The 17925-nt window shown below is 48.7% G+C and overlaps 1 protein-coding gene across 1 annotated transcript in view; it reads right to left on the bottom strand.

Moving 5' to 3' along the window:
- LOC144772670 (lysosomal proton-coupled steroid conjugate and bile acid symporter SLC46A3-like) overlaps positions 1–17925 on the bottom strand; it is a 210686-nt gene that overhangs the window by 129744 nt on the left and 63017 nt on the right. Inside the window, exon 2 of the mRNA XM_078657129.1 lies at positions 5293–5552. Coding sequence (XP_078513255.1) covers positions 5293–5484 — 192 coding nt within the window. The 5' untranslated portion in view covers positions 5485–5552. The remainder of the gene's footprint in view (positions 1–5292; positions 5553–17925) is intronic.

Here is a 17925-nt window from a genome sequence, read left to right as displayed (position 1 = left end):
GGTAGTGACGTTTCTCCCTCAGTAGGCTGAGCGTTCTCTTTTCGCTCGGTAAGACTCTGCATTGTATGGTGTCGATCTGGGCTCCCAGGAAGATCTTCACTTGCTCTGGTTCCATCGAGCTTTTGCCCCAGTGTATGGAGAAACCCAGGTTTGCTAGCGTTCTTGTCACCTGTTCTGCATGCTCTTTGCATGTCCTGTAGCAGTTTGCCTTCACCAGCCAGTCGTCGAGCTAGGGGTACACGTGTATCCCCTTTCTCCTTAGGTGTGCGGCCACTGCCGCAAGGCATTTGGTGAACACCCTTGGTGCGGACTTTAGGCCGAAAGCTAGGGTCGTGAATTGGTAGTGATCCTTGTTTACTGTGAACCTTAGCATGTGCTTGTGCTGCTTGTTCATGGGGATGTGCAGGTATGCATCTTTGAGGCCTATGGTGGACAAGAAGTCCCCTGCTTTTATCTGAGGAATGACCTCTTGTAGGGACGTCATTTTGAATTTTTGAGTTTTGACGTATTTGTTCAGGAACCGTAGGTCCAGGATGGGTCTTAGGCTTTCGTCCACCTTTGGCACTAGGAAGTAGTTTGAGTACACTCCCATGTTCCGTTCTTTGAAGGGGACCCTTTCTATGGCCGCTTTGAGGAGGAGTTCTTGGGCTACCTCTTGCAGAAGTTGCAGCTCTCTTCCTGAGTGCGGTCTTTTCTTTGGTTTTCTGTTTGGTGGCCTTTATTCCAACTCTATGCAGTACCCGAACTGCATAATATTGAGTATCCACTTCTCTTCCTCCTACCGGAGTTGCATGTTCCTTTGTGTCTTGTCCGTGTAGCCCTCTCCTCTTTGTTTTCCCGTGCTCCTCCCCCGGAGGGTGTGGGTGGTAGAGCACCTTTTCTCGTGTGAGGTCACTTCGAGGGGGGCTGTTCACCGCCTCTTCTTCTCTGGCCCCGTCCATTTCCTCTCGATCGAAAGGACTGGCCCCTGCCTTGGTAGTTCCAGTTTTGCCTCTGCTGCCCCTGGTGGCCTTGGCTGTCACTCTGTTGCCCCTGGTGGAAACTCTGGTGAGAATCTCCTCGCTGGCTTCCACCTCTGCCGTTCGGCCTCCGCGACGGAGTGCCCCTTCTCATCCCTCTGAACCGCAGGGCTCCCATGGACCTTGCCGTCTCATTGTCCTTCTTCAGTTGGGTGAGCTTATCATCAACTGGGGCTCCGAACAATGTTTCACCGCTGAAGGGTGTGTTCAGGATGTTGTTCTGGACTTCAGCCTTGAATCCTGAGATCCTGAGCCATGCTTGCCTTCTTTCAGTGATGCCTATAGCCATCAGTCTGCTGGATGTGTCCGCCCCGTCCAAGGCTGTCTTCAGGCATGAGTTGGCGATGCTCTTCCCTTCCTCTACCAGGTGTGCTCCTCTGTCACGTTATTGTTCCGGGAGGTGCTTGATCAACTGTCCCATCTCCTCCCAGTGCTGGTTTTGATGCCTATTCAGGAGGGCTTTGGAATTCGCCATCCGCCAGTGCGTTGCAGCGTTCCTTTCAATCTTCCTGCCCGTTAGGTCCATCCTCCTGCTTTCTTTGTCAGGTGGGGGTCCGGACGTTGTTGGGACGTTTGCCCTTTTCCTGGCCGTTGCAGCGATGATAGAATCCGCTGTGACGGAACCCTTGATGTAAGCTGGGTCTTCGGAGGAGAATTTGTACTTCTTCTCGGTCCTCGGCGTTTCAGATCTGCATGTAGCCGGGTCCTTGAAGGCCTCCTTTCCCTGGGCCGTGATACTCTTGAGCATGGGCAGGAACTGGCTCCTTGTCTGTATGGGGAGCAGTGTCTCGAGCAGGAAGTCTGCTTTTGGCTTCTCCTCTTCCAGCTTAATTCCATAAGCTGTTGCTGCCTTTCTTACCACCTCATTGTATGCCCCAATGTCATCCGGTGGCGAAGGCCTCGAAGGTTATGTTTCTACCGCCTCCTCTGGGTTTTCGGCCTCGATGTCCTGCCATTCCTGGTCTTGGGCCGTCGAGGAACCTGAACCGTAGCTTGACTACTGTTCCCCGTAATCCCCCTCTGTGTAGTAGAGGTCCTCCTCCTCTTCGTGCTCCGAAGGTTCCGGAGTTTTCGGCGGCTCTTCGATGTCGAACTCTTCGAGCTCCTGTACCTTAGCGACGGTCGGTGCCGGCTTCGGGGGAATCTTGTAACTTTTCATTTTTTCGTCGAAGTCCTTCTTTCTCTGAAGGATGTTCTCCATTTCGGCCTCGAGCCTTCTCTTTTTTCTCTGCATTTCTGCGGCCTGTTCGTCGTCGAGCGTTTCGGCCGCCCTTTTCGGCGGCGTCGTCGACGTCGAAGCTTTCTTCGGCTCTTTTTCTTTCGACGTCGAAGTCGAAGGCCCTTTTTCGGGGGCTTGCTTCGATAACCTTTGCTTTTTGCTGGTCTTCTGCCTCCGGGAGTCCTTCTCAGAGGATCCGCTGAGCTCTTTTTCGGAGGATGCAGCTTCGGTCGTCGATTTGCTCGGCGCCGTTGCTCCTTTCGAGGCTCTGTACTCTGACTTTCGAGAGTCTGTCTACGGTTTTCGAGGCCCTGTGGGAGTTTTCGGGGTCGTAGACTCTCCTACCTTATCAGGCGTACTCTTATCGGTCTCAGCGACCGTGAAGTCATCTGGTCCTTCGGCGATGTTGTCCTCATCGTCGGTGGAGAGGCCAAGTTCATAGAGCGTCGGGGCTTGGCCCTTGCCCTGCATCGTGTGGTGAGCTGTCCTCTGTCCTTCTCGAATTCGGAGTGTCTTCGGCTTGAAGACGGAGCAGGCGTTGCAGTCTCTGCTTTCGTGGTCGATTGGCAGGCAGAGGTTGCAGACTGGGTGCTGGTCCTTCTGTGCGAACTTGTTGTGGCAGTTCTTGCAGAATTTAAACGGCGTCTTGTACATCCCTGCGCTCAGGGGGCCCCCTGTGTGCGCATTCCTTCAAGGAGGTCGAAGATTTCGAAGTTCTCTCCTTTCTTCGTCGTCTCCTCTCTAAAGGTCCTCTTTGTCGATGTTCTTAGGTCTTCACCTGTGAATTTTTGCTGTATTTTCTTCTTTCCTCCTCCAAAACTTCTGGAGCTTCACGCGACGATCCAGACCCAACGGCGGAAAAAAGAATCTGAAGATGGCGCCCAAGGGTGGTAGCTTCCGCCGGAAGCACGCCGACATCACCGAAGGTACACCAAATGGTGGGACGTCGACGCCCACCTGGGCTACGACAAAAAAAAAAAAAAAAAAAAAGAAGAAGACTACGATTCCGGACCCAACCACCAGCGGAATATGCACAGCATAGTGAATCCAGAAAGATTCACTCTGCAAAAATGTGGCATCTCCAGGCAACCACTTCAGAAACCTCCGGGACCTGAGAAGATCAGAAGAGGACTGGACTGAATCTGCATTACTCAAGAGTCCTTGAGGACTGGTCCTGCTCGGTCTTGTACCCAGGAAAAAGAGGTGGACTGCAAGCGCCAAAAGGATGAACTTCTATTTAAGCTTTAGGGAAACCACAAGCTCCTTTTTTGCAACTGCCTAGCTGATCAGTGGCAACTGGACCTGGACTGCACTCTGCCTGCCACCCTGTGATTCTCTAAATGCCTCCCCTAAGGTCCTGGGGGCTTTAGATGTGTACTCATGTGGTGGACTGGGACTTAAAAGACTAAAGTCAGGGGAGAAAATGTTTGACCAGGATGAACCAGACTAGTGTATCCGACCCATGTTCCACCATGGTCAGCATCAAATGCCAGGTTACTGTGACCATTGACTACAATAGGTACTTTGTGCTTATTGGCACTAGTTCTACTTAAAACTTTAAAAATCCCTATCTCCTGGATCCCTTATTGGATTTGTGTCATTTTGTTTAATAAATTCTACTCTATTTTTCGGATTCGTTTTGCATGTTGACTTTAGACTGTGTTAGTACTTACTTTACAAATAACAATACGTTAGTGGAGGGCCTGAGGGATATTTATAGACCAGCCTAGGTTGGAGGCCTCCCCCTGACTCAGTGCCGGCCAGAGGCAACGACGGACAGAGCGGGGTCTCACACGTCCTGAGCCAGGTCCAGGAGAGGTGAGGTCTGTTCCCCGGACACTCTGGATGTAACGAATACACCAGGTGTCACCGAGGAGACTTAACAGACGTTGGAAAATATATCCTTTGCTGTTATAGAGTAACAATCACAATAGTTATTGTTTGGCACATTATTAGCACCCTATGCAGTAGCATTTCTATTTAGAACAGAGGCCCTAAAGAAAGCCTGGGTCTCTTTTCCCATTAGGCTGAAACATGTTGGCCCCCATGCAGATATTTGTTTAAACTGCTATGACATTGCGCTGTTCTTGGTTTTAACAGGAAGAGACCTTCCCTATTAAAATTTCCTCTTTAGGTTCTCTATCCTATTTTAATTCACCACTTTTATTTTCTGCACTGCACCAGATTCCATCTGATCAATACCACTTGGTCCAACAGTGATTGCAGGTCGGAACCCTTATCCACCATAGGGTACGATCTTTGTCTCAATGATCCAGAGACACACGACCCTAAGGACGACCAAATGATAATATTGATCATCACAAGTCTTTGATGGGAATCCTACAAAAGGTTTTTTGATCTACAGTCACTGGTGGCCCCCTACTTTAGGCTTTTTGTGTTTTATCAGTACTTACTTTACACATTGCCTCTAAGTTAAGCCTGTCTGCTCTGTGCCATTGCTACCGAAGGTGTTGAGCTCAGATTTATTTAGTGACTTTAGTGGTTCATCCAGACAACTACTGTGATTATTTCTTGAGGTGGGTACTTATCCCCCTCAACTAGTACCCCAAATTCTTACTGACTACATCTTAAAAACTCAGATCTCAGCAATGGCTGCAAGTGTATCAACAAATAATGCTCTGACTAGTGTGTACAAAGTTGCCCCACATAAAATCAGATTGGGCAGCCAAATTTCACTGACACTTCTAAAAGAGCACTGATATCGGTCATATGGCTGTACTACAGGTCCTGGCAAGCAACTGGGTTTGAACCATCAACAACCAGGTGTTTTAGAAATGGGGGCCAAATTTTCGCCATCACCGCCACTACACCCTTGAACACATTTGCCCTCACTATGTGGAAGGAATCAATTTTACTAAAAGTTACAGTTCTTTAAACATAAATTGTATTCCTCTGTTAATCTTCATCTATGGCATCAAGGTACTTTGGTTATAATAACTGATGCAGTTAACTTACTAAAGCAAGTGCCTACACATCCTTCAATGGCATCCAGTGGAGCCGACACATACATATATTCATCTATATACGTCTTACCTTTTGATCTATATAGAAAGGGCTGGATTTGTTGCTCTCACATTCATTAGAAGTCTGGTTTTGTCCAAAACTGGAGTTGGTGGTTTCTTGCCATACCCGCCGATAGACATACTGCTGCAGCAGTGGGAAGGTTAGGTACGAAGCGAAGCAGTAGAGCACCACCACGGGCTCTACGAGGAAAAACTTCTTCATTTCTGCACTTCTTTCACCATCAGCTTTGACAATGGAATTCACACAGCACTCATTTTATGGAAATCCATCTGCAAACAAACAAAAATGTAGATATACTGAGAAGGTGTGTAAGAAAAACAGTGCAATAACAAGGTTATGGGCAGGGCCAGCCTTTGCCATGGGGTGCTGGGCTAACACCCGGGGCTCCAACCTACAGAGGGGGCCCACAGAGCAGTCTGTATTAAAGTCATGCATGCAGCAGTGGCTCCAGTGATTAATTTTAAACTGCTTTTTTTTTGGTAAAGACGTTTATTGAGGTCTGCAGCACATACACAGCATTTGCCTACAACCCTGAGGCCGGCTGCCATATACTTCAATACTTGTCAAAAGTAAGCAAACAATCGTCCCATCTGACAATCTCGGCCAACAACCTGTTAATGACAGTGTAGCAGAAAGTCCATTTCTCATTCTCGAAGAGATCCGTGTGCGTCTTTCTTTTACATTTTATAACCATAAACAAACATGTGACTCAGTAGGTTCGGCAGGTGACATATTTTAAACGTGCCCCCTTCCCATCTTGCAGATTGGTAGAGCAACCCATACACACAACCCAAGTCCGTTAATCCCCAGGGCTTCACAGGTGAGGGAGGTGGCTCATCTATCAGGCCCACAGTAACAACATTTCTGCATGACCAGCCACTCTGAGCTGTCTCTAGTCTACGTTTTCTTCATCCCCCGAGCTATCAACATCCTCCTCCGGTAAGGGCTCACATATGTCCCCTCGGTAACTATTCCAAGGCATCCATATCTTATTCCATTTTTGAGGGTTAGCTCTCATTTTGTAAACTGCTCTTTCAATCACTTTGGTTGATGCTTTATTTCGATATGCACATATCATAAAAGCAATACAAAAGATAAAAACAGCATGTCGAAAAAAGTAAGACTGTACATTTAGTATAAGAATAAAACACATTAGGTCGGCATAAATTAGATAAAAAAAAGAATTAAATTGATATGGACAGTCTTCTAATTCTAATCAACCAAGCCCATTTTAAAAACTTAGCAACAGCACAAACAATGGGAGGGGCTGTGTTGGTTAAAAGAATCCGGAGTGCAACGGAGTGCTGACGAGTACCCAGTTCTCTGCAGATGGGACCAAGCCACCGTGATCTGGGGCGACCATAGTCCGGGCATTCAAAAAGAAAATGTGGCACCGTCTCAGGCTTGTCACGACAAAGAGCACAGAAGCATGATATAGTCTGGGATTTATTCCACCTCGAGCAAAAGTCGGCCAAGGGTAGGGTTCCTAACCGAAATTTAATGTACAAGGACCTATCCATAGCAACTGATATTATGTCCATGTACGGCTCATACATGACAGCGTCTTTTAACAGCAGAAAAGCTGCGGTGGTTTTGCAGTGCTGCTGGCTTCTCAAGCGCTTCACACAAACCCACTCCCAAAAAAGTTTTTTTAAAGTCTCCTTCGGAGGAGCGGAGTGGCTATGCCAGCAAGAGTCCAGGCCTAGGTCCCCTAAAAGGTGTTTTATGTCCTTCAGCCATTTGATTCTACGCCAACCGTCAGAGTGCATCACCTCTGCCAGACCATTGGCATAGGATTTTAGCTCCGGGACCCTCCACAAACGTGCCCAAAGCAAAAGGGGTCGAAGCCGAGCCTGGTCCCTTATGGCTTTGCAGCCAGTGTCCATGAGCACTGGGATGGTCGGGCTACTCGATGGAATGGCAAGGAGATCCTTGATGAATTTATTTTCAGCCTTGCTCAGTGAGTCAACTTTGCCCAAGCCCCACAGTTCCGCTCCATAAAGTGACGCAGGGACCGCACGTGCTTTGTATATCTCAAGTAGAGGGGCAACACAATGTTTTGAAGAGTTGTTGAACTCCTTAAGAAGAGCGCCCCCCACCCTTTTGTGGGCCAATGTCATTTTGTCAATGTGGGCAGACCAGCTCATCGCGTCGTTCAGTCGAATTCCCAGGTAATCAAATTCTGCCACTCTTTCTAGAGGTATGGAGTTCAGAATGGGAGGGCGGCCAAGTTTGCGAGGTGGATGCATAACCAGGTACTTAGTCTTATCTACGTTGATGACAAGGCCCTTAGTGGTACAGAAGTCCTGAAAGCGGTTCAGCAGTGTCTGGAGACCTTGGGGGGTTTTAGAGATGAGGAGGGTGTCGTCGGCAAACAACAAAGTTGGAATTTTTACTCCTCCCAGGGTGGGAGCGTCAGCTGGTTCGCCCAGTAGGTGATCTACCACCCCGTTAATGTAGAGGGAGAATAGGGTAGGGGCAAGAACGCAGCCCTGCCTTACTCCCCTCTCGACCCTGATCTTATCGGTCTTTTCCCCGTTCAACCCCCATCTAACCTGGGCATAGGTGTTGGTGTGCAGGTTGATAAGGAGGTTAAGTATATACGGGGGCATCCCTAAACCGTAAAGCACCCTCCAGAGTTCCTCCCTAGGTACCAGGTCAAAGGCAGTCTTAAGGTCAATAAAGGCCAAATAAAGACTGCCTTTGCCCAGCACCACCACCTTCCAGTATAATAACAAGAGCCTGAAGACCTGTTCGATAGTTCCTGTACCTGAACGGAACCCAGCTTGCATATCGGACAGGATGTGATTATCGTCCACCCATTGGGAGATCCTCCCCAAGATGGCTTTCCCCGCCAATTTCTGGCTTGAATCTATTAGGCTTATAGGCCTATAATTCCCGGGTAGGTCCCGACTGCCCTTTTTGTAGATGGGGACCACCTCCGCACCTCTCCAGGAGTCAGGCACAGGGCCTCCCCCAATAATTGCGTTGAGGAGTGCAGAGATTAGTACCCCCCATTCTTCCGGATAAGCGCGGAGGATATCGCCTGGTAGGCCATCAGGACCAGCTGCTTTCAATGGAACCAGGGTTTTAATCTGCTTTGTTACATCCAAAACAGAAAAAAGTTCCAGGTCACGAACTAGGGTAAAGGGTGGGAGGTTAAAAGAATCGTTAAGTGGGCCTTCAACAGCAGAATAAAGTTTTTGGAAGTGGGAGAACCAAGTCTGGGCATTGATGGTACAGGTCCTCCGGGTATCGTCAGGACGGTTCCTTTTGCCCACCATGTCCCAAAAACCTTTGGCATCTTTCCCACGGCTGGCAGCCAGGAGGTCCTGCCAGAAATTATCCTCCCACTCCATCCTAGCATTTTTTTGGCAGAGTGCATAGTATCTTCTTGCCTCCCTAGCCATGGACGGTAATTTGGACTTGACTGCCTCAATGAGAAGTGACTTCGCCTCCCTACACTTCTGATTGTACCAGCCCTGTCCCGATCGTGAGCCTGGTTTCCTTCTACTCGAATTAGCTGGAACTACAAAGAGGTCACTAATAGCCTGAGTTATGACACATTACCTGGGTGCCACCTCCATCAGCCCTTCATCTTGGGGGTCGAGATTGACTAGGGCCGAGGCAAGGAGCTGCCTAATGGCAGAAGTTTTCTCCTCTGAAAGTGCCAGCTTCGCCCACTTTAGCCGTCGTCCACAGTTTGTAACCACTGACAGGTCCGGGGCGGGGTTACTAGAAAATCTACTCGCGGTGCTATTAAGACACCTGTAGGACAAGGTGAGGGACAGGAGATTGTGATCACTCTTAACCGATGGTACAATCACCATGTCCTCCACCATGCTCCACAGGTGAATGTCAAGGAGAAAATAGTCAATCCGTGACATGTGCCCTGGCCTGTTGTAGGTGTGGGCCCCTGCTTTGTCGGACCTTGTCCTGCCATTGGCAGCCCTGAGACCAAACTCCATAGCTAGTGAGTTGATCTGGAGGGCCACTTCTGTCCACTTTTTAATAGGACTAAGCTCGAGGGGCGGAATCCCCCACCCACAATCGTATTCCTCTTGCTCTGTTGGGATTTCAAGGTCCAGGGGCTCAAAAGTGCAGTTCAGGTCACCCGCCAACAAGGTACAAGACCTATGTGGAGATGAGCGGAGCTGGGCTTCCAGACAGGCTATTACTGGGGATTCTCTGCCCCCCTTTGTGCCTCGGGCGTAGATGTTAAAAATGTTTAAGATGACTCGGCCCTGGGAATTTCTCAGCAATATATTAAGGAGATCCGGGCAATTGGTGTCCCGCTCCACCACCCTGCAGTTAAGTTCTGAGGCCACCCAGATTAGTAGGCCACCCGAAGGGCGGCCCCTACCAGTTGCACTATATACTGCCGGCAAAAAGTGGGTGGAATATCCCACCTTGTGTAGGGGCACCCGACTCCAGGTTTCTTGAAACAGGCATATGGAGTATTGCTCCACAAGCTCGTTCCAGTCCGGCAGCGCTAGCTTCCTCTCGAGGCCCGCCACATTCCAGCTGAAAACCCTAATCGGGGGGTCCGTCACAGCCGCAATGCTACAATCCTCGACAGGGAGCGGTAAGTCCACAACACCCACACCAGGGAGGCTAGCCAGAAGGTTAAAAGATGCCCCGGTCTCCCCTTGCTCTTCTACAAGCTCGGCTGTAGCCTGAATTTGAGATGAGGACGAGAAGCTATTGGTTTTAAGGTAAGGTGTTGGCTCAACAGCGTGGCTCGAAGCCACTGGGACCTCCCCGGGAATATCACAGAGTCAGCAACCCCAAGATCCCCAGTTCGGTATCACTGGAGCTAGGAGAAGCCGCTGAGGAAAAACTCCCGGGGCAGAGTGGCTGTGGACGATATTCTCCACAGGGAATTGGCCCCCAGGACTGCTAATGTAGGTGGGTTGTCCAAGGTGAGAGGAGGAAGTGGTCGTAATGGACCGGGGGTAAAAGAATGATAAGTCGACTACGTCGATACCCGTTCCAACCGTGGGTTGTCCTTGGGAGCATATCAGATGGGCAACCCTGGCATCTTGGAAATTTACCACCACACAATCCCCTTCAAGAGATTTTTTCCTGTTTCCAATCCATCCCACCCTGCGTACACCAAGAATTATACCATCCACTCCCGGAGGCAAGGGCCTGTTGGCTTTCAGCCAGTGGATGACCTTATTCTTAAGTGCCTGATGGTTTTCCTGCTGGGTACTCCTGATAGGGGGGACTTTGGTGAGGATAGCAACATACGGGTGGCACTCAGGGGGGAGGTTAACTGGGGGACACTTTCGTCTGATATTCTGAGGAAAACCTGAAGGAGGAGGGTTTATAGGTGGGACAGGAATGGGTATGGCCTTAGGGATTGATGCTATGCCGCCAGTTGTAACAGGTGAAGCGGCCCCAGGTTGCGAAGTTGGGCCCGTCCCTCCCTTCTGATGTTGCCTTAGGCCTTGAATAGGCGCCGAGGTTGTTACTACTGGGGAAGGGATAGCATGCACTTGGGCAGCATGGGTGGAGACATTCGGCCTTGTCTGCCTAGGGCCATCCTGAGGGGCAACCGAGATAGTATTCCCAGAGACTGGTCGCTTGGGCGGCTGCGGCAACTGTTCTCCTGAGGGGGGTCTCACTGGAACCTCTATCCTAGTGTTCTTATCTATCCTGTCTGTCTTATCCTCACTGAGCTTTGGCTGAAGTTTGAACAGGGTTTTCAGGGAAAAAAAATTATCCCTGGTTGCCTGTTCAAAGCAGTCAAGCCTATCCCCCAACCTCTTGACTTGGTCAGTAAGTGGTACCAAAAGAGACCTGACCAGCTTCTCGATCGACTCCAGAGAGGGACCCACATTGGCTAGGTCAGGCGCTGATGGGACCAGCAGGGAAGCTAATACTGTGTCAGCTACAATTGGAGCGGTAATGGGAATCCCTGAAGATACAGGTCCTACGGCGCCCGGGGGGGAAAGACCCCTCTGGGGCGGGTGCCTGGCGTGCTTAGTGAGCGAGGATGGACAGCCCTTTCGAATGTTAATTGCCCTTTTCCCCTTCCTTTTGTTAAGCCCCTGGGTAGTTCGAATCTTAGGCGGAGGTTGTGGGTCAAGAGCAGGAGCATCAGAGCAATGTTGGGACTGGATGCCAGGTGGACATGCTATGGAAGACTCGGTGCAGGGTTCTGTAAGCACGGCACAAGGGCTGGTGGAGTGATTACAAGTCTGCGAGCTTTCCGCCCCATCTGTACCACCCTCTAATGGCACAATGTAAGAATCCCCAGGTAGGTCCCCAGGCAAGAGTGCAGGGGAAATGGAGTTTTGTGCGGACAACACTATTGCTGGAGATGGGCTTTTGGAAGGAGGAAAGTCAAAAGAGAGGCGCCGTTCTGATATGGCGAGTTCATTGTCGATGACAGCCGCCACCCTAGTGAGGAATTTGTCCATAGAGCCGAACATAGTGCCCCCAGGGGCACTTTCACCGCCACCCCTCAAGGACTTACCGGAACGTGTTGACATGCTGGGTTCCGGCCCCACAGTGAAGCACCACAACCTAAAACCTGTACGGTGGGTGTAAGGGGGGTGGCCCTGCCCTGCCTCCTCCTGCCCCGGACGGCCACAGACGGCCCGCCCTTTGCCCGGGCTTCGCTCGGCGTCCCGCTCGCGTCCCGCTGAGCGTCGAGCTGTTCTTAAAATAAGGGGCGTTGCAGGCGGGGGCGTGTCTGGTTGTGGGCGCGTCCGCCTGTGCAGCTGGGGAAGCAGGGACTCCTGGTCTTCCGAGTCCCTGCTTAGCGCCGACAAGATGGTCAGTCCAGGCGCCTCCCAGTGACAGCGCTTGGTTTTCGCCTCTCCCTCCTTCAAGCCGCGAAGCGGCACCCGCGGAGCGGGTGCGGCGAGAGGCAGCGGCAACAGGGGGCAGCCCAGCAGAGTTGGACCCGAGAGCACAGGGTCGGATGACAGCCTCCACAACTTCCAGGTGAGTCAATCACTAGAAGCATGTCCATATTTCTGCACCACTGCGCCAGAGTTGGCGTTTCCATCGCCCCCCATTTCTGTGCTATATCCCGTTTGGCTACCATTATCCCCACAGTAGCCCATTGCTGCCCCTGGCGTGTCAAATCATTCGGTCCCCATACGTTTAACAGACACATGAGCGGGTCGGGTGTAAGGGAGACCTCTAGAGTTTGGGAAATGGTACGCAGCACTTGTCGCCAGTAGTCAGCAATGATCGGACACTCCCAAAGTGTGTGTAGCAGAGTACCCTCCTCCCCACAACGTCGGAGACAATATGGATGGTCAGCCCTATGCAGTTTGTGTAGCGCAGTCCTTGTAAAATAAACTCGGTGCAGTATTTTAAATTGCACCAGTCGGAATCTCGAGGAAATACCCGCCTCTTTGGGGGATGCCAGCGCCGCGTTCCAGTCTGTGTCGTCCATTGCCCCCAGTTCGCCCTCCCATTTTTCTCGCAATTTAAGTAATGGGTCTGGTAAGTTATTTATTAGTTTCCGGTAGGTTAGGGAAGTGGCACTAGTCTCCATGTAATCAGTTAACAGGCGGTCTTCCAGCAGTGACGATTCCGGTACCTCCGTACCTATCTCAATGGCCGTCATCAGTGCATGCCGTATTTGTATATAGCGATAGGTTTCGTTAGGGCCCAGGTGGTATTGTTGTTGGAGGCGCTCGAACAGGATCACCCCTTCCTTTGTCCACATATCACCTACCGTGGAGATTCCTATGGTATCCCATTGCGTGAATCCTTTGCTATGCCTTAATTGTCCTAAGGCCTTGGTGTCCCACAAGGGTGTAAGTTTAGTTATCACACCACCCCATTTGAGTCGTGTTTGTGCTCTATGCCAAAGCGCTACCGTGTGTCTGGTTGGGCCTATTAGTTTTGCCGCGGCACCTTTATGGTACAGCGGGGCCAATAGACTGAGTGCCCAGTTGCGCTCTATCCGCTAAATAAGCCGGTTCATCTTGCGGGGCATGGAGCCACTGGTTTATAACTTTAAGTTGTGCCGCCCAATAATACATTTGCACATTGGGCAGGGCTATCCCGCCATCGTACCAGTCCCGAACTAGCTTCACGTTTGCTATGCGAGCTGGACGATCACCCCACAGCAATCCAGTTATCTCAGCCGTCACCTTTCGGAAGTATTCGGGCGATACCATAACCGGTGTGTTTTCTAATACATAGAGGAACCGTGGCAGCGCCATCATTTTAAACAGCGCTACCCTCCCTAGCATCGTCAGCGGGAGCGCTTTCCAATGTTTCACGTCAGCCTTCAGTCGAACTATAGCTGGTAACAAGTTCAGTTCATAAAAGACCCGGTCATCACGGGTGACATGGATCCCCAGGTATTTAAAGGAGGAGCCCGCTACCGTCAGTGGACAATCCGCGGGAAAAGTCGGCAATGGACCCCTTAGCTCGTAGATAATGGACTTTGACCAGTTAATCGTATATCCGGATGTTCGGCCATGTTCATCACACAGCAACAGGAGTATCGGTATACTCTTCTCTGGGTCCGACAAATAAATTAGCATGTCGTCCGCATAAAGGGAGACTCGATCCTCCCAGCCTTCTCCCCAGCATATCCCCCTTAAGAGCGGGGAAGCCCGGATCGCGGCGGCCAGTGGTTCCAGGACCAGGGCGAATAATAAAGGCGAGAGTGGGCACCCCTGTCTCGTCCCTCTAGCTAGTGGTATCTCGCGGGAGATATGCCCGTTCGCGGTTACATGCGCCACCGGGCTAGCGTACAAGAGCCGTATCCATGAAATAAACTTGGGGCCAAAACCCATGTGAGCCAACACCGCAAAGAGATATTGCCATTCCACCATGTCAAACGCCATCCTGGCGTCTAATGAAAGGATGGCTGCTGGTTCAGTCAGCAGATGGGCTCGAGCTAACGCTCCGTGCACCCTTCTGAGGGTTAAAGCCATGCTCCTATGTGGCATAAACCCGGATTGATCCGGGTGGATTAGGTGGGGCATCAGTCTGTTGGCCAATAGATTTGCAAGAATTTTAGCCTCCGCGTTAATGAGCGATATCGGGCGGTATGAAGTGCATTCTGCAAGTGGTTTGTCCGGTTTCGGAATCGCCACTATGGTCGCCACCCTCTGGTCGAGGGGCAGGATCTCCCTTTCTAGACCATCATTGTACATAGCCAGTAGTGGCTCATTTTAAACTGCTTTTAATCACTTTGCAACACGTCAAGGTGGTGGTAATACCACACTGTCAGCCCACTTCCTTCCCCCTCCTATTGACCTCCTACCCCATGCCTGCACGCATTAACAAAGCCACTCCAACAACAGGGGAATAGGATTAAGGAAATGAGCTGTGGGTGATTGACAAGAGTTTGGGGAGGAACTGAGATGTTTGTGTTCAGGGGGTCAATCACTGCTCTGATAGAATCGACAAGGTATGTTCCTGTGAACACAAAAGAGAAACCCTTTCCGTCTCACTTTATTCACCAGCAGGAGGGAGAGCGCCAAAATTGTTTCCAACCAGGGCGCTTCCCAAAATAAAAACCAGACATGTTACTGGGCCAAATTTCAGCTTTTGCATATTGAGAATGACCCTCAAATGCAAAGAGATGTCCCAAAGTGAACATGAAATCCACTCCAGGCCTTCTAATTCTTGAATGGGAGTGATGTATATTCAAATGTTACTGCATCAAGTAGTCACTTTACGAATAATACCTGGACGTTACCAACCAAGAGAGACTGCAATCAAGTAACATCCTTCTTGCCCCACACCACAGGTGTTTTACAATTAAAACTAACCATAAAAAATGTTCAGCATCCCTAGCCCTATACTCCACCATGAGAAAAGTTATGGAGGTGCTTGCAAAACATCTGAAAAAGGAACTTGAGGTCAATCAAATTGCAACAATTTTCTTTTTTCTTCTACACTACGTCCCACCATTCTTTATGGAAGCAGTGAACACTTTAAAGTGAAGGCACTACATATTCATCAGTGGTCTTAAGTAACAAATAGTGACATGCAGCATTTTACAAAATCCCTCTAGATAAATAAATGGTCAAACACTTCTATAGACATAGGTGAGCAAGACTAGAAACCAGATGCTTTACAGAACTGAGATGAGCATCACACTGGTTAGTCAAACGCTACACTTTTACATGTGTGACATAATCAAGTGGGTGGTTAACAAACGAAACCTCCATATTCATAGACTATATGCGTGAGATTCACTTCAACCCTGGGGGACATGATCAGTTTTCTGAGCTCCTTTAAGGGAAGCCAGAATTATGGAAGGCTTTGTGCAGAAGATGAGTATCAGAATCGATTCTTTACTGTCTATCCATTTTTTGAACGACTCTTCATAATCTAACGATTGCTCTGGCTTACTTTACCTGCTCACTGACAAACATGCATACAGAAAATCTGGATTTGCCTTCCAAGGTAGGAATAAATTTACATAACATTGTGCTTGCAATCCCGCCTTTGGCAAAGAACAGTTCAATATCAATTTGGTGGAACCTATCTGGAGGAGAACGGAGTTAACCCTCACTGCCCCATCAAATAGAGATAATTCAACCGACATCCAGGTGATGACAACTATAAGGTCAATGTACATGTCGCATGTGCGCTGTACATTCGAAGAAGCATAAGTTGGTAAGAAAAGGACACCAAATAACTAGTGTGGTGTCTTCTAGATGGTCCCTCTAATTATAGAATGCTGCAACAGAATGTTGGGCTGCATTCCAGGTCCATTCAGGTAATCTGAGTTCCAGGACTGACAGTTGAGCCAAGATCCTGTAGCTGGTGGATGTGAGGTGCTCCGAATATAGAGCCTGCATACCTAAACCTGGATGGCGTGATCTTTACAATGGCGATGACTGAGCACCTCAGAAAGCCATACACCTCCCCGATGCTGGTAGGAGTGACGTTCTCTCAAGCCTCAGAAGCTGATCTCATACCCGGCCTATAGACAAAGTAGACTATAATATTACAAACAGCTTATGGCAAGGAAGTAAAGCATAATAGTACCGTGTGTTGGAGGGCCGTTAAATTAACAGTAACTGTGGAGTGGAGATCAGCTCTAGTTTATGTACGCATGTTCAAAGACTCACAGAAACTACTGCCGAAAAGGCTGAACGCGTGTTCTGAGAAGCAGTGCTTCGCTAGTCACTTAGGCTAACATTGAAGGTGGCCTGCAAGGGTTTAATCAGCAACAAAAAAATAACAAGCATTTGGAATGCAATAGGTCTCGCATTTCTGAGAGTTTAAGCTATTAGCATTGTAAATGACAATGCCTTTTATTTATATTTTAAAAACCAAAGCATAAATAAAAGGCAGTGTCATTTACATTGCCAATAGCTCAAACGCATGTAAATGCGAGACACCTATTGCATTGCAAATGCGTGTTCATCTTTGCCAGAGGTGTAATATCTTATACAATTCGAAGGTGCTGCTTTGCTTCTAACGTTTAACATTTAATAAGGAATATCAAAGAATCACTTTGCACAGCGCTAATAATGCTTCCAAATTCAAATTACAGAGACAAAAAGTATAAAGGACGCACAATAGTCAACAAAGGAACAAAAACACGGTGGTTCAAGAGCTGCACACAAAAGGCACATGATAAATCACAGGATCTCTCAAAGTACACCTGAAGCAAACGTTTAAATGAATGTGGGGTATTGCAAAATGTAGGCTTAGAAATAGAGGTGAGGTCTGTCAACAGGGAAGACTATATGGGAAAAGAGAAAGTGTGGGCTAATTTCCTCTGAACCTAAAGACGTCCTAGATGATATTATCTCGTCAATGTCTACTGTAGCTGAGTAACACCCTAAATATGTTATTGCAATCAATATTTGTCTGTAAAAGCCCTGGTAGATTCGGCTCTGCTCACTTGTGTCAAATGAAGTGTTTGAAAAAGAGTTGAGGGGTGTGGTATCGGACATCATTCCTGGTGGTTATGATGGACAACTCTTAAAATTAAAGGTTTTTTGAGACAAAAATAAAAAATTCTGAATAGTAAGATTAAGGGAAAAGTGTATGTTCCTGTTAAAGGAGACAGTGTACTCAGTTGGCCTCACCAGAAAGAGCTAGGAATTTTGTTAGATCCTAATGCCTCTCCCCCCGTTAGACTCAGGAAAGATTAAATTAATGAAGTTGAGGGTAAGAAAGTACAAAGGATTCTTCAAATGGGAACTCAACCTGGATTTGTTGAGAAGTTCCCATAAGTGTTTTGTGGGGAAGAAGTTGCTTGAAAGGTTATGTGCTTCAAATAAGCCTCAAAAAAGAATCTTTGCCTGTTGTGCACAAAGTGAGAGTGGTACTTAGATCTATGAGAAATACAGTTGAATCTGAACTGAAGAGACTATGTACTTAAGTAATAATTGTACCTGTCAAAATTTTAGAGTGGGTTGCCCCAATTTTGGTGGCTTGGAAACAGTCCGTCGAAAAAAGATTGTATTGACTTAAGACCTCAGAACAATTTTGCAGTAATAAATCGTTTTCCTTTGCCCAATATCACTGAATTGTTTTTTTATTGCATGGTGCCAAATTCTTCATAACTCTGGATCTCACTGATGCATATCACCAGATTAGATTGCACTTGGAACCTAAAGACCTTAGTACTTTAAATCACCCTTTTTTGGAATGTTCTGGTTTGTGAGGATAACGTTGGGTCTGCTG

Source organism: Lissotriton helveticus, chromosome 8, assembly GCF_964261635.1.
Source record: "Lissotriton helveticus chromosome 8, aLisHel1.1, whole genome shotgun sequence".
Classification (NCBI taxonomy): Eukaryota; Metazoa; Chordata; class Amphibia; order Caudata; family Salamandridae; genus Lissotriton; species Lissotriton helveticus.
Note: the sequence above shows the minus strand (reverse complement) of the source record. Positions and strands in the feature narration are given on the sequence as shown.